The sequence below is a fragment of the Dipodomys ordii genome, unplaced genomic scaffold, assembly GCF_000151885.1.
Source record: "Dipodomys ordii isolate 6190 unplaced genomic scaffold, Dord_2.0 Scaffold34, whole genome shotgun sequence".
NCBI lineage: Eukaryota > Metazoa > Chordata > Mammalia > Rodentia > Heteromyidae > Dipodomys > Dipodomys ordii.
In genome coordinates, this window is record NW_012267250.1 from 7,533,366 (window position 1) to 7,546,131 (window position 12,766).

Here is a 12,766-nt window from a genome sequence, read left to right on the forward strand (position 1 = left end):
CCTCCCCCCCCCACCCCTCCACCCCTCCACCAAAGTTGTTTTTTCTTTCATGGGATTGTTTCTAACATATTTATAAGATGATTTCTTTGTTGCTTTGAATGTACCTCCCCCACGGTATAACCCCTGATCTCACTGTATTTGATGTTTGTATAATTTGTAGAGGACAAGGGAAAAAACAAATCGTTTAAATAGGGATACAGGTGGACCCATTGCAACAATGAGCTGTACAAGTCATTATGTCGAAAAACATCTTTATTTACAATACTGTCTTTTGAAATTGTAGAGTGCTTGAAAACACCCCCACAGATCTCTTAAGAAGCAGTACAAGGGCTGGGAAGGTGGCTCAGTGGTAGAGCGCTTGCCTTGCATGACTGAGGCTCTGGGTTCAATTCCCCAGCACCACATAAGCAAAAAAAAAAAGCCGGAAGTGGCGCTGTGGTTCAAGTTGTAGAGCACTAGCCTTGAGCTGAAGAGCTGAGGGACAGCACCCAGGCCCAGAGTTCAGGCCCCACGACCGCCCCCCCCCCCAAAAAAAAATAAAGAAGCAGTATGATTGGGCAAGAATTTGATGCTTTGAGCTCTGTATTCAGTATTAAGGAGAATCTAGACTGGAAGAATTTGATGCTTTGAGCTCTGTATTCAGTATTAAGGAGAATCTAGACTGGAGCTGTTTTTTCCATTTTTCAGCAGTAGTAGTCAGTTCCAAAGAGTTCTTTAGATAAGAAGCAAGCATTTCCAAGTTCCAATGTCAAACCAAAGCTTCCATTGAACTGAAGTCTCTGTCATCAATAGAGAGATAAATGAGGTTAGGATTTTTCCTTTTCTTTTTGCCACCCATCTGTTGAAAGCTAAATAAAGGTCCTATTTCTCTAAAGCAAATAAAAACTTACACTGGGTAATTAGATGATTTTCAACTCCCCCAGTATTAAGTAATGAGGGTATTGATTATCATTGTGGAAGTGAGCTTCTCAGTGGAAAGTTTAGAATGGTTAGTAAACATTAGTAACACAAGACAATGTTTTATTTAGTATTTCCAGAAATGGGTCTGATAAAGCTAGTTGACTTAACTGGCACTATACATAGAGGTGTTGTGGTACACACACACACACACACACACACACACACACACATGATTTTAGACATAGACTTTTTAATATATATGAAACACAAAGCAACTCAGTGCTTCTGCTAGGTACTGTGTCTTTTTTCAGAACAGAGCTTCCTTTCTGGTAGATATAGAGAAACACAGAGCAATAAGATGGCATTAAGTAATGAAGTTCCCTAATAAACATGGAACAAGATGCTTTAGACTGTGCAGCCACAAAGACGACCCTGTGATCAAGGGATGTTTGAACCTTAAACCCTGGGTGATTATAAAGGGCCAACCTTGTGAAGCTCTTGTGAAAGAGAGTTAAAGGAACAACTGCTATGATCATCCCCAAATCAGAATTAGCTAGTAAATTCTTGAAGGTAGATAGGATAGTGGAGTATTAAAGATGAGTTTGGAGAAAGGCCTGTTCTGGAATGCCTCAGCCCACGATAGTGAAAATTATGGAGAAATTATTATGCTTAGTTTTGGAGTACCTGGACCCCTGGTCAGAGTACAGTGGAAGCACCCACATTGCAAGACTTTACACAGAGGTACAGTTTGTTCTAATTTGCATTTTTAAAACTCAATCTTGTTTTATATGTAGCAGACAATGGGGAGGGCCAACAAGAGTAGCCTCAGAATGGTTGTTATGAAGGCAGCTAGGGAGAGGGGGGAAATTTTGTATTCTGGGGTCTACTTAAAAGAATTTTCAGAATTCTGTGATGGACTACATGTATTAAGGGATGGAAGACTCAAGAATGGCCCTTCAAATTTTGGCTGAATGATAGCTTCACTTGTTGTGATACAGGATTTCTGAGAGAAAAGTATTGAAGTAGTTACTAGGGATGGGTAATCAGTGACTCACTTTCAAGATACTAAGTTTTAAATGCTTACCAGTCCCTACAATGGTGGTATCAGATTAGCAGCTCTGTGATTCAGAATTTCAATGGAGAAATCAAATTCAGAGGTGGAAATCTGGGAGTTCTGCTCTCAGTAACTTTGAAAAGAGGTTTCACCTTGTTTGAAAGGTAAAAACCAGAGAAAAGGATCTGAGGACTAAGCCCCGTTGTAATTGGACATTTAGAATGGAAAAGAAGAGGAAGATGCTGTAGAGGATACAGAAAAAAATAGATGAAAAACCTGGTGATTAGGGTGTTGTGATGTCAATGATGGGTGTGTCTAAAGGCAACTGTGGTTGTGAGTGAGTCAATTATATTTATTAACGTGAACACTAAAGAATTTTCTTGGGATGACTTAATGAATATCAGTCTTTGAAACTCTGAGACTGACTTTGATACTGTAATACAAAGACAGTGTGCCTTGTAACTGTGATTAAAGGAATGAATAAATGGTGGCAATTCTTGAAATGATTGCTCTTATTTCAATTTTGGAGAACGGTTCTAAGGATCTGTCATTTGTTGGGGAGGTGGTGTACTTGTTTGGGGATGGGAAACACAAAGGCAAGGCCAGATCTGTCTTATCTGTCCTTGTCAAGTTTGATGCTTTGCAAAGTGTGGGGTTACCTTCACCTCATCCCATTTATCCTCCCTGTGTGAAACAAAGCGAAGACTCTCGGACTGTGCCAGGTAGAAGATCTGCTTTGTGGTGCCAGAAAATGGATGAGTTCCAGCCACCATTTTCCCAAACTTTAGCGGAAGGATTCTTTGCACTGGGGATTCCCAGAGCTCTGCTGAGTTTCTTACTCAAAGCTTCTCATAATGATGGGAAAGGACTTCACATACACTACTGTGTATCCTTAGCTGCTGGAGGAACAAAGCCATAGATAGTGGGACCAGGTCTTTTGAGACTCAGGTATGAGGGTTAGCAATGCAAATAAATAGTGACGGTGTCATTTGGATTCATTTCTCCTTCTACCCTGGGAAACCAACTTTATTAAATATTATCTGCATTTGCTGTTTACAGGGTTCATCAATATCCCTCTCACGGTCCAACAGTCGTGAGCACTTGGGAAGTGGAAGCGAATGTGACAACTGGCGAGACCGAAATGGAATAGGACCCGCAAGTCATAGTGAATTTGCAGCTTCTATAGGCAGTCCCAAGCGCAAACAAAACAAATCAAGTGAGCTTTGGCTTTTGTTCCTACTTGTTAGGCATAGTCAATAGAGAATGTGTTTATTTGGCTTGAGTTGGTTTGGTTTATTTGGTGAGAATGACTGGTTCTGAGATTTCAAGTGCTGGTGTATCCTTTCCCTTTTTCTCCCAGGGAAGCCAGCCACTGAATTATCTCTTCTTATTGTATTTTTGTCCAAGTGCCTACTCTAGCATTGTTGCCTGAAATGAAATTATTCATTTACATATCTGTCTTTCACAGTAGAGTTTTTGAGTGCTCTAAATTTGGGGGCCATATTTATTTATTGCTCAATTTATTGAGTGCCTATATGCTAGGTATTGTTAGGGTGTACTTTGTCATTTCCCAGGTGCCTTGCAGAATTGTGGGACCTCCAGCAGAGGGTGCTGCATATAGGCTTATGAAATGAATGAGCAGTATACACATATACAGTAGGTGATGAGGAAAAGATAAATACATAAAAAAGTAGTGAAGAAGAATTGTATCAGGTTCACATCTCAGGTGATTGGGGACAGACTGTCCAGGGTTTGGGGTACCAAAAGCAAAGAGCAGAATTTGATCTTTTAGCTTGACCCAATATAGCTGAATTAGCATAAACAGAAAATAAAGCCACTTTAAAGTGCAGGCAAATATGGCTGAGACTCAGCAGTATTGTGTTTTATCAGTAACAGCACTCACGCTTCTTGGCCACGTGAATAATAGACAACAATTGACATATTGTTATTCTGGAACATGTAGCTATGAGTATTTGTAGAAAGTTAATCTCGATAAGCCCAGTGGACACTTGGTAACAGCCAATTGTTAACATCAAATTGGCCATTTCAGGAATTTGGCTTGAAAAGACCAATCCTGGTGTTGGCCAAGGCTAATTAAGAAGGAATGGTCAACTCTTTTATTGATGAGTGTACTGTCAATAATACATTTCTTGTTTTCTGGCTGGTGTTAGAAACTGGTCTGGAGCTATAAATAGTCTTTGGTCTTTAGCCAGATATCACTTGGTTTTGTGCCTCCCCCTCTCATCTTTATCTCCTTTCCCTTCATGTAACATTGCATAATTACTCTGTAGCTGAAGTTTAGGGTTAAGATAAATAATTAGGAAAGCGCAGTTGTTTAACTCTCATCAGATCTTCTAAGAGTGTAGAAGTTTATAATAGTATATAGAAACTATTGGTAGTTTAAAAATGTAAGGAAACTTTTTGTTCATTATAATCATTACCACTTAGGATATTTTATATTAAACATTTGTTCTTCAAATTTTTACTATTATATTAAATTCATCTCGTTAGACCTCACATTTTTCTTTTAATTAGATACTTTGTACAAAGTCTTCAAGATCTGCAGTGTATTTTATGCTGATAGAACACTTTAGTTACCACTAATGTTATTTCAGATGCTCAGTAGCTACATGTGGGCAGTGGTTCCTGTGTTGAACAGCATGGTTTTATATCATTTTTCATGGTAAAACTGGGGTTTGAACTAAGAGCCATGTGCTTACTTAGATAATACTTTTGTCAAGGTCTCTCTCTCTCTCTCTCTCTCTCTCTCTCTCTGTGTCTCTCTGTCTCCCTCTCTCTCTCTGTCTCTCTATATTCCTCCCATTTTCCCTGGGCATCCTTCTTTATAACATTTGTTCATGTGTAGTTTTGAGTAGCTTTCCATATACCCATCCCAGATAAGTTTATTATTTGGAGAATAAACCGCATGGTCAGACTGCCAGTGGCTTCACATTCTCAAGTCCTGGTTGCTCCTGAGAGCTCTTCCCACTGCTTTGCTTGACATTGACAAATCTTTGACCTATTCCTTTTTTGGGAGGGGGGTCTGGTAGTGGGGCCTGAACTCTGGGCCTGGGCGCTGTCCCTCAGCTCTTCAGCTCAAGGCTAGCGCTCTACCACTAGAGCCACAGCGCCACTTCCAGCTTTTTTCTTTTTGCTTATGTAATGCTGAGGAATCAAACCCAGGGCCTCATGCATGCAAGGCAAACACTCTACCAATGAGCCACCTTCCCAGCCCTGACCTATCCTTTTGAAGGGAGTTCTGCTTCACCCTTAAATAATGGCATGTCTTGTAATATTTTAGCCTGAGGGATATTTTGGGTTTGTTCTGAGCCCTTTTTTCTTCTCACATACTAAAGACATAAGACATCTGTTTTTAAGAGAAAAAAGAAACATTACAGAAATTTCTTCCATTTGATGTTTGTAAAGTACTTGTCAATTGGAAGGTCAAAGCGACTAATGGTGCCAAAAGCAATGTAAGCAAGATTTAGCTTATCAGGCCCTAGAGTAGATCAGATGGATCTGAGTGAAGGTGAGTATCTTCCTCTTCTTTCTTCTCTAGGAATTCCTTCTGAAGGTATATCCTTGTTTTAAGACTGCAAACTTCCTATGGAGTTGAGAGCCAGTGTTGGTTAGGAGAGATAGGAAGGGCCAGCCGCACAGCTCCACTAGAATTTCCAATGCAGCCTGTTTGCGTGTTTGGTGAGGTACTTTGCATGGTTTGTTGGTCATAACTTGGTCAGTGAACCAGTCTGTTGAAACTGCTGCCTGCTAAATCATTTGTAGAGCCAAAGCAGGCAGGTTAATTTCTGTTGTAATTTAAATCCAGCATCCTTCTTATCACTTCATATATTACTCCTAATTTTATTTACTTACTTTCTTACTTATTTATTTATTTGGTTGGTCATAGGGCGTGAACTCTTGGCCTAAATGCTATCCCTCATCTCTTCAGCTCAAGACTAGCATTCTACCACTAAAGCCACAGCGCCAGTCTGGTTTTCTGGTGGTTTATTGGAGATAAGTGTTTCACAGACTTTCATGTCTGGGCTGGCTTTGAACTGCAGTCCTCGGATCTCAGCCTCCTGGGTAGCTAGGATTACAGGTGTGGGTCACTGGCACCCAGCTACTCCTAATTTTAGAAGCACTCATTTGATGAATTTGTTTGGTTATGTTTTCCTAGGGAATGAGATTTACATGTTACAATATCTTGCAATTCCCTTTGACTGAAGGAAAGTACAAGGGTGGAGCCAAAGAGCCATCTTCCCATCCAAAAGGATCCCTGGACTTGTAATAACTTTCCATACTTAATAATATTGTGTCCCAGGAATCCTCCTTCCAATTCTCATTTAATTCACATCAAATAAGCTGCGAAGAGCAAATGCTTCAGCACGTTGAGGGGAGAATATGATGAGTGATTATTAACTACAGAGGCACCATTGCCGAATTTCTGCCTCCCAAGTGTAAATTTTAAATGGCAGGAGTCTCCCTGAAAGCAATAACCAGCATTTCCTTAATGAAAAGCCAATATTTCAGTAAAGGATTGCTGTATTTCTACAGCTACTGCTCTGTTCAGCTGAACAGTGAAATCTGAAAGATTTGGGTGATTAAAACTTTTAATTAAACTGTGTTCTCTTTGGGCATTGACACTTGCAGCCTGTCTCTGCTTTGCCTTGCAGCGGAACACTATCTCAGCAGTAGCAATTACATGGACTGCATTTCTTCGCTGACAGGAAGCAATGGCTGTAACTTGAACAGCTCTTTCAAAGGCTCTGACCTCCCTGAGCTTTTCAGCAAACTTGGCCTGGGCAAATACACAGATGTCTTCCAGCAACAAGAGGTTGGTCATTCTGTATTTTCCTGGGTGTTTTTGTTGTGGTGGCATGGAAGATGACCTCTAGAAGGAAATCACTCATTGACCTCTGAAATGCTCTTCCTGAGCATTTCTTCATGTCTCATAGCTTTGTTTTTGCTAGGAAAATATCAGCTCATTTCTCGTTTATTTAGTGCAGTTAGTAAACACAGGAAAGAAGAAATGTAGACTATTATGTCTGCAAAAACATGCCATATCTACCCATCCCCAGTTTAGCTTTAAAAAGGCCTAACTGGTGTATTGATTCATCGCTCCCTACATTCCTGGGTCTGTTACCTTTATTCATGACACTTAGGAGTAAATAGCAACAGCCAAAATAAATGTCACTGTCTACTTCTCATATCACTGCAGAATATGTGTTTTAAATGTTCATGTATTTATTAATTTGCTAGTTTGGTTTTGACCAAACTGAAACAGACCTAGGATATCCTCTGCACAACTACGATACTGGATTTTGTTCTGACCGATCAGCCATGGCCTGTTTTTCATTGGCATGAAGAAAATAGGTCAAAGCATGGTTCTAGAACTGCTGTCACTAGGGCCATCCTAATGCATCTGAAAGTACTGTTAGTATATCTCTTTCCCAAATCAAGACATCATCCAAACTGTTGCTAATGCCATGTTAGGGAACATCTGACAAAGTTAGAAATTCTTAGATATGTCTGTCAACAAAGAATTCAAGATTCTCATTTGGCACATGTATCATAAATTCGGTGTGTCATTCATGCTTGATTAATTATGGAACATTATTGCTGGTTACGCTGAAATAGGTTTGTCATGTGCATGTTGGATTTTATAAAATTGAACATATTTTCTTTGCTCCAAGTTAGAAAATTTTCAGTTAAATGAACACTAATTAAATCATATTAAAGCACTGCGGAATCTTGTTCTCTGTGAAGGCAGTTGACTGGGAAACACAAGAGCAGAGATACTCCAACTTTCCCAAACATGGATGGAATGTTACTTGAAGATTTCTGGGTTTGATGCTATCTGTATTTCCTATTGGAAGAATTGAAATAGATTTATTATAGCTGCCTCTTACTCAAGAAGAAAGAACACTTGGGAATCGATAGCAACAGAGGGTCTGCCTCAGACTGTATTAACCATGGGTCAGCAAACTGTGACCTGCAGGCTTGCTACCGGATTTTTGTCAGTAGACTTTACTGGGACATGGCACCCCATTTGTTTATAGAATATCTGTATCTGCTTTTGAGGTGTGAAAGCAGAGCTGAGTGGTCCTAACAGTTGGTCTTTGACACCCAGAACATTTATGACTTGACTTTGAGAGGATAAGTTTAGAGAACTCGTATTTCATTGAATAGAGTTTCTAAAAACAGTTGTAGAACTGTGATAAGTAATTGCCTTAAGATTTTTTTTGGGTGGGGTCTGGTTATGGGCCCTGAACTCTGGGCCTGGGCACTGTCCCTCAGCTCTTCAGCTCAAGGCTAGCGCTCTACCCCTTGAGCCACAGTGCCACTTCCAGCTTTTTTCTTTTTTGCTTATGTGGTGCTGAGGAATCGAACCCAGGGCCTCATGCATGCAAGGCAAGCACTCTACCACCGAGCCACCTTCCCAGCCCAATGCCTTAAGATTTTTATAAGAATCTGGATGTGACTTCAAAAACTCATGTTCAAATGCTTGATAGGCAATGTACTCATTACCTTGCTCATGTAACTGTAACCCCTCTGTACAGTATTTTTACAATAAAAATTGTACAAAAAATCATGTTCAGTATAGTTCAACGAAAGGCATATTTGTTTATGGCAGGTTAAAATTTGATATTTTCTAAAATTCAGATATGTTTAACAAGAATTCCTTATTAAATCACCTCATGATATTGAATTTACTATAAGCATTCTGGAGATTTATTAGCAGTGCTCACTGATACTATATCACTATGTGCTATTTCTAATGATAGATCCCAATGATGTAACCCTGTGGTAAGCATGCTCATTTATACTCACAGTCATAGTTGAGGCTCACAGACCCTGCAAGGTTCAGGTCCTAAGGATGTAGGCTAGTCCTAAGTGAGCTAGTAGAGTTTGGACCACCTTTCTTAGGATTTGAATTCTGTTGCTTTTCTTGTCTTCCTCACTGTCTTAAAAGGAAGAGTTGGGTGCTTAGGTTGTTTCCCCCCTTTATGCTTTATTTCTGATGCCAAGGAATTTTTCCAAACTGTTCTACCAGTACTTTTTTCTGCCATTTTCAGAGTTATTCTTCTGAGTTGAGTCAAACTGTAGATGGAGGAAGTATTCTAGCAATGGTACTAATTTCACATAAAATAAAAGACCACATTCATATTAGTTTCTTCTTCTTTTTTGGGGGGGGCATCCAGTCGTGGGGCCTGAACTCTGGGCCTGGGCGCTGTCCCTCAGCTTTTCAGCTCACAGCTAGCACTCTACCACTTGAGCCACGGCGCCACTTCCGGCTTTTTTCTTTTTGCTTCTGTGGTTCTAAGGAATCAAACCCAGAGCCTCAGGCATGCAAGGCAAGTGCTCTACCACTTAGCCATCTTCCCAGCCCCTAGTTTCTTCTTATAAAGATATATTTAATCAATCCAGAATCTAAAGCTAAGAGTTTTTTTTCTTTTTCCTGGTTAGATATTTACTTTTTATCCTTTCATTAAAAAATGGTATTATATTTCTGTTTCTCTTTTTGCATTAGCTGCCAGGATGCTCAGAGCTCAGTTGTTATGTTGCTTGCAATCATAAGTCACTGGCTTAGAGTAAGTCATTTTACCATCTTTATTTCCTAATTCTTGTCCTGCAGGTTTGTGCCAATACCATTAGGTTTTGCGAGTAGGCAGAGCATAATTAACAAAGGGATGTAATAATGTATCGATCCTACCCTGATGAAGAAAATATGTAAGGCTACAGATTGTATGTTTCTATCTGCAGATTGATCTTCAGACGTTCCTCACTCTCACAGATCAAGATCTGAAGGAGCTAGGAATCACTACTTTCGGTGCCAGGAGAAAAATGCTGCTTGCAATCTCAGGTGAGTACAAGCGTTCAACTCCTATTTTAAAATCTGGAAAACCTCTGCCCATGGTCTCAGCCAGTGGGACTGGTTCTGCCCCACAGCTGTTTGCGGTTTTAGAGGGTTCTTTCCAGGGCCAAGAAATGCCTTGCTCCTTCATCAAGACATTACCTAAAAGGTGACTTGTCAATGGTGTTCCCCCAAGTCTGTCTCTTCATAAATATCTAGGCAAAATTGCACTAGGCAGAACCTGAGAAGGGCAACAGTTTAATTTTCTGTCTGCAGTTGGGTTAAGCTTAACATTGAGTTGGTGATAAATGATTCTTGATTGGATGTCCTGTGCAGGTGTCCTGGCACACTAAGACAAAAAAAAAAGACCATTTACAACACAGCTTTGAACCTGGCATGTTTTGATAGAATATGAGGTCCCAGAAGGTTGTATTCCTGAATGTAGTCATCAATGCTGTCTTCCTAGTTATGTTCTTTGTATATGCATTGCACATTCCAAGTATTGGAAAGGGCTCAATCCATACTTATTAGATGCCACTCACTTGAAAACACAACAAAGAAGCCAGAAACATGATGGGAGGTTAGATTCATTTTTGAAGATTTCCAGTAAGTTTCTGGAATATAAAAATACGTGTGGAAGCCTCCAAAAGATGGACACTGAGGGTAGAAGCCAAGAGTAGCGTGTTGTGAGCAATGGGTTTGCAGGCCACACCTCTATGCCTCCAGAGGGTGAAAGTCCCTTCCAGACAGAACCCACTAATCAGATCAGCAAGGAAAGTTTCCGGCTGGAAGAGTTTTCTACTTTACTGAGCAGCAGATTACAGTACCCTACCCAACTCCTCTTAAGAAATCTATCTGAAGGAGACACAGGTAGAATAGCTTTGAAATAGAGGTGGAAATCCCACCAGTGAGCTTCTTGGTGGCAGAAGCCGTTAGGTTCTTCATGTTCCTCCTGAACACACCAGGTTAAGAAATCTACCTCTACCTTGGGCACATAAGAAGCTGCATTGACAATGTCCACAAGGTGAAGGCACAATTTCCCTTTGCTCCTGAGATCATGATGATGTAGTGATTCAAATAGGAGTCCTCGGCTTTACCTCTGCCAAGTCATGAGTTCTTAGGTGAGTTTCCAAACCTCTTTTGAGTTTGGTTTATTAATTGTGAAGATAAATTAGATGAGTGTATTAGGTCACCTTCCATTTATTTCTAAGACCTTTCCTTTCATGTAATTTATCATCAAGTTTAATGAAAATAGAACTTTAATATAATAGACAGCACCTCATTCTTTTTTTTTTTAATCATCTATGGTAAGAAGGATTTTGGTTTACCATAAGGCTCAGAGGCCTATTCCAAGACAGAAATTAACTCTCCACTTTTTCACTCTTTTATTCACTTACAAATGTGAGTCATGTACTTCTTGGTCAGCTCTCTTATTCATCACATCTACAATAGGTCGGCAGAGACGGTTGTGCCAGAGACGTGTAGACTCCAGGATGGCATAGTATTTCAATAGGGATTCATGGAATGGAAGTGATCATATAATGGAAACTAAGCTCTTTCTTTGTGCCTCAATTCCAAACCCTAAACATTTCAGCTGCAAGCGGGGATCTGCAAATGCTTCCACATATTGCAGAAGGGTCATCCGTCCCTTTCCTCAGGACTCTATTGGTACCTCTCACTCTAGGTTTTGGGTACAGGATGGGAATAGAGGGAGTTTTGAATACTCTGTAATACTTTTGTCCAGTCATCTTCTTTTGAGGTTATATACTACTACTGTAGACTGCCATGCTTGGTGGGGTTCACAGGGCCTCTTGCTTTTAAAGGAAATTGGAGGTGTTGAAAAAGGTACTGTGTGAATGCTGCGCACAACATGAAGTACATGATAATTTTAAGGATGATTTCGCCTTACTTTTTTGAGTGCATTTGTAATAAGTTTTTATTGAGATGTCCTTCATAAAAAAGCTTCTAAAAGCTTCTTTCTACAATCAGTATTTATGAACAAAAAAATCTACTTTTATCATTCCAGAACATTCCATTTCCAGATAGATAGAGGACAGCTACACAGCCCTAACTTACTCGCTTAGAACTTGTAGTTACACAGTTTATGGTTAGACAGAGGGTTGTTCAAGAACCCTTTCAGATCCTTTTAGATTCTTTTTTATAATTACGGTTCTTTTAATATGAGGTTTAGTTTTTTTTTTTTATCCTGGGCCAGAAGGCATGTATTTTAGTAATAGAGGTAGAGATGGAATTTACCTCTAGTAGAAATTGATCAAAGAGTACATTTGATAGATTTTTCTTTTCAAATTTGTGAGTTATGAAAATTCACAGATTTCTTTCAAAGTAGTTTAGTAGTTGTTTAACTAGAGACTTAGTGAAGTAGGAAAGTTAGCCTCCTATGACAGGCTCCCTGCCACAGCCTCAGGTAGATCTAACATTTCCCGACCTATTCTTTTAGTTTGTGACTCTGTTCAGACCCGCAACAAGATCCTGAGAGCTGCCAGGATTGTGTGAACCTTGGAATTTCAAAGAAAAAGGTTGGTATTTTCCCAAATTATGCCCTTAGGCTTATCAAAGAAAACAAAGAAAGGAAGGAGTTTGCTTTTGCTTTTTAATCCAAAAACCAAAACTGAAAACCCTCAAGTGTTTTCAGTAGGACTTGATCTTTGCTATCTTCTCTGAAGATTTATCCTGGTGTCTCACATTTAGAAAAAAAGTGGGTGTGTATACTCACAGAAATGGTGCATCTTGAAAATGGCAGAGTACCTCATGCTTATTTAGCTCTTTCAAAGATCTAAATGATGTAGTTTTTCAGAAAAATGTTTTCAATGTTTATGTTTTAAATGGTCTTCATGGACCCAATTATTTTCATGTGCTCAATTGCACTTGTTTTGTGTTTGCCCTCTTGTCTTACTTTCCATCCTCTATAATATGGAAACATCTTTGAGTTATAGGCC

At 39.7% G+C, this 12,766-nt stretch overlaps 1 protein-coding gene across 4 annotated transcripts in view; it reads left to right on the forward strand.

Annotated features, from left to right (window-relative positions):
- Bicc1 (BicC family RNA binding protein 1) overlaps window positions 1-12,766 on the forward strand; it is a 241,045-nt gene that overhangs the window by 222,660 nt on the left and 5,619 nt on the right. For 3 of the 4 annotated variants that reach the window (XM_013017198.1, XM_013017199.1, XM_013017201.1), the window contains 3 exons: window positions 3,014-3,170; window positions 6,628-6,788; window positions 9,719-9,818. In XM_013017198.1, the coding sequence (XP_012872652.1) occupies window positions 3,014-3,170; window positions 6,628-6,788; window positions 9,719-9,818 (418 nt within the window). Of the gene's footprint in view, window positions 1-3,013; window positions 3,171-6,627; window positions 6,789-9,718; window positions 9,819-12,267; window positions 12,347-12,766 lie in introns of all 4 variants that reach the window. The other variant, XM_013017200.1, reaches the window with a different exon arrangement.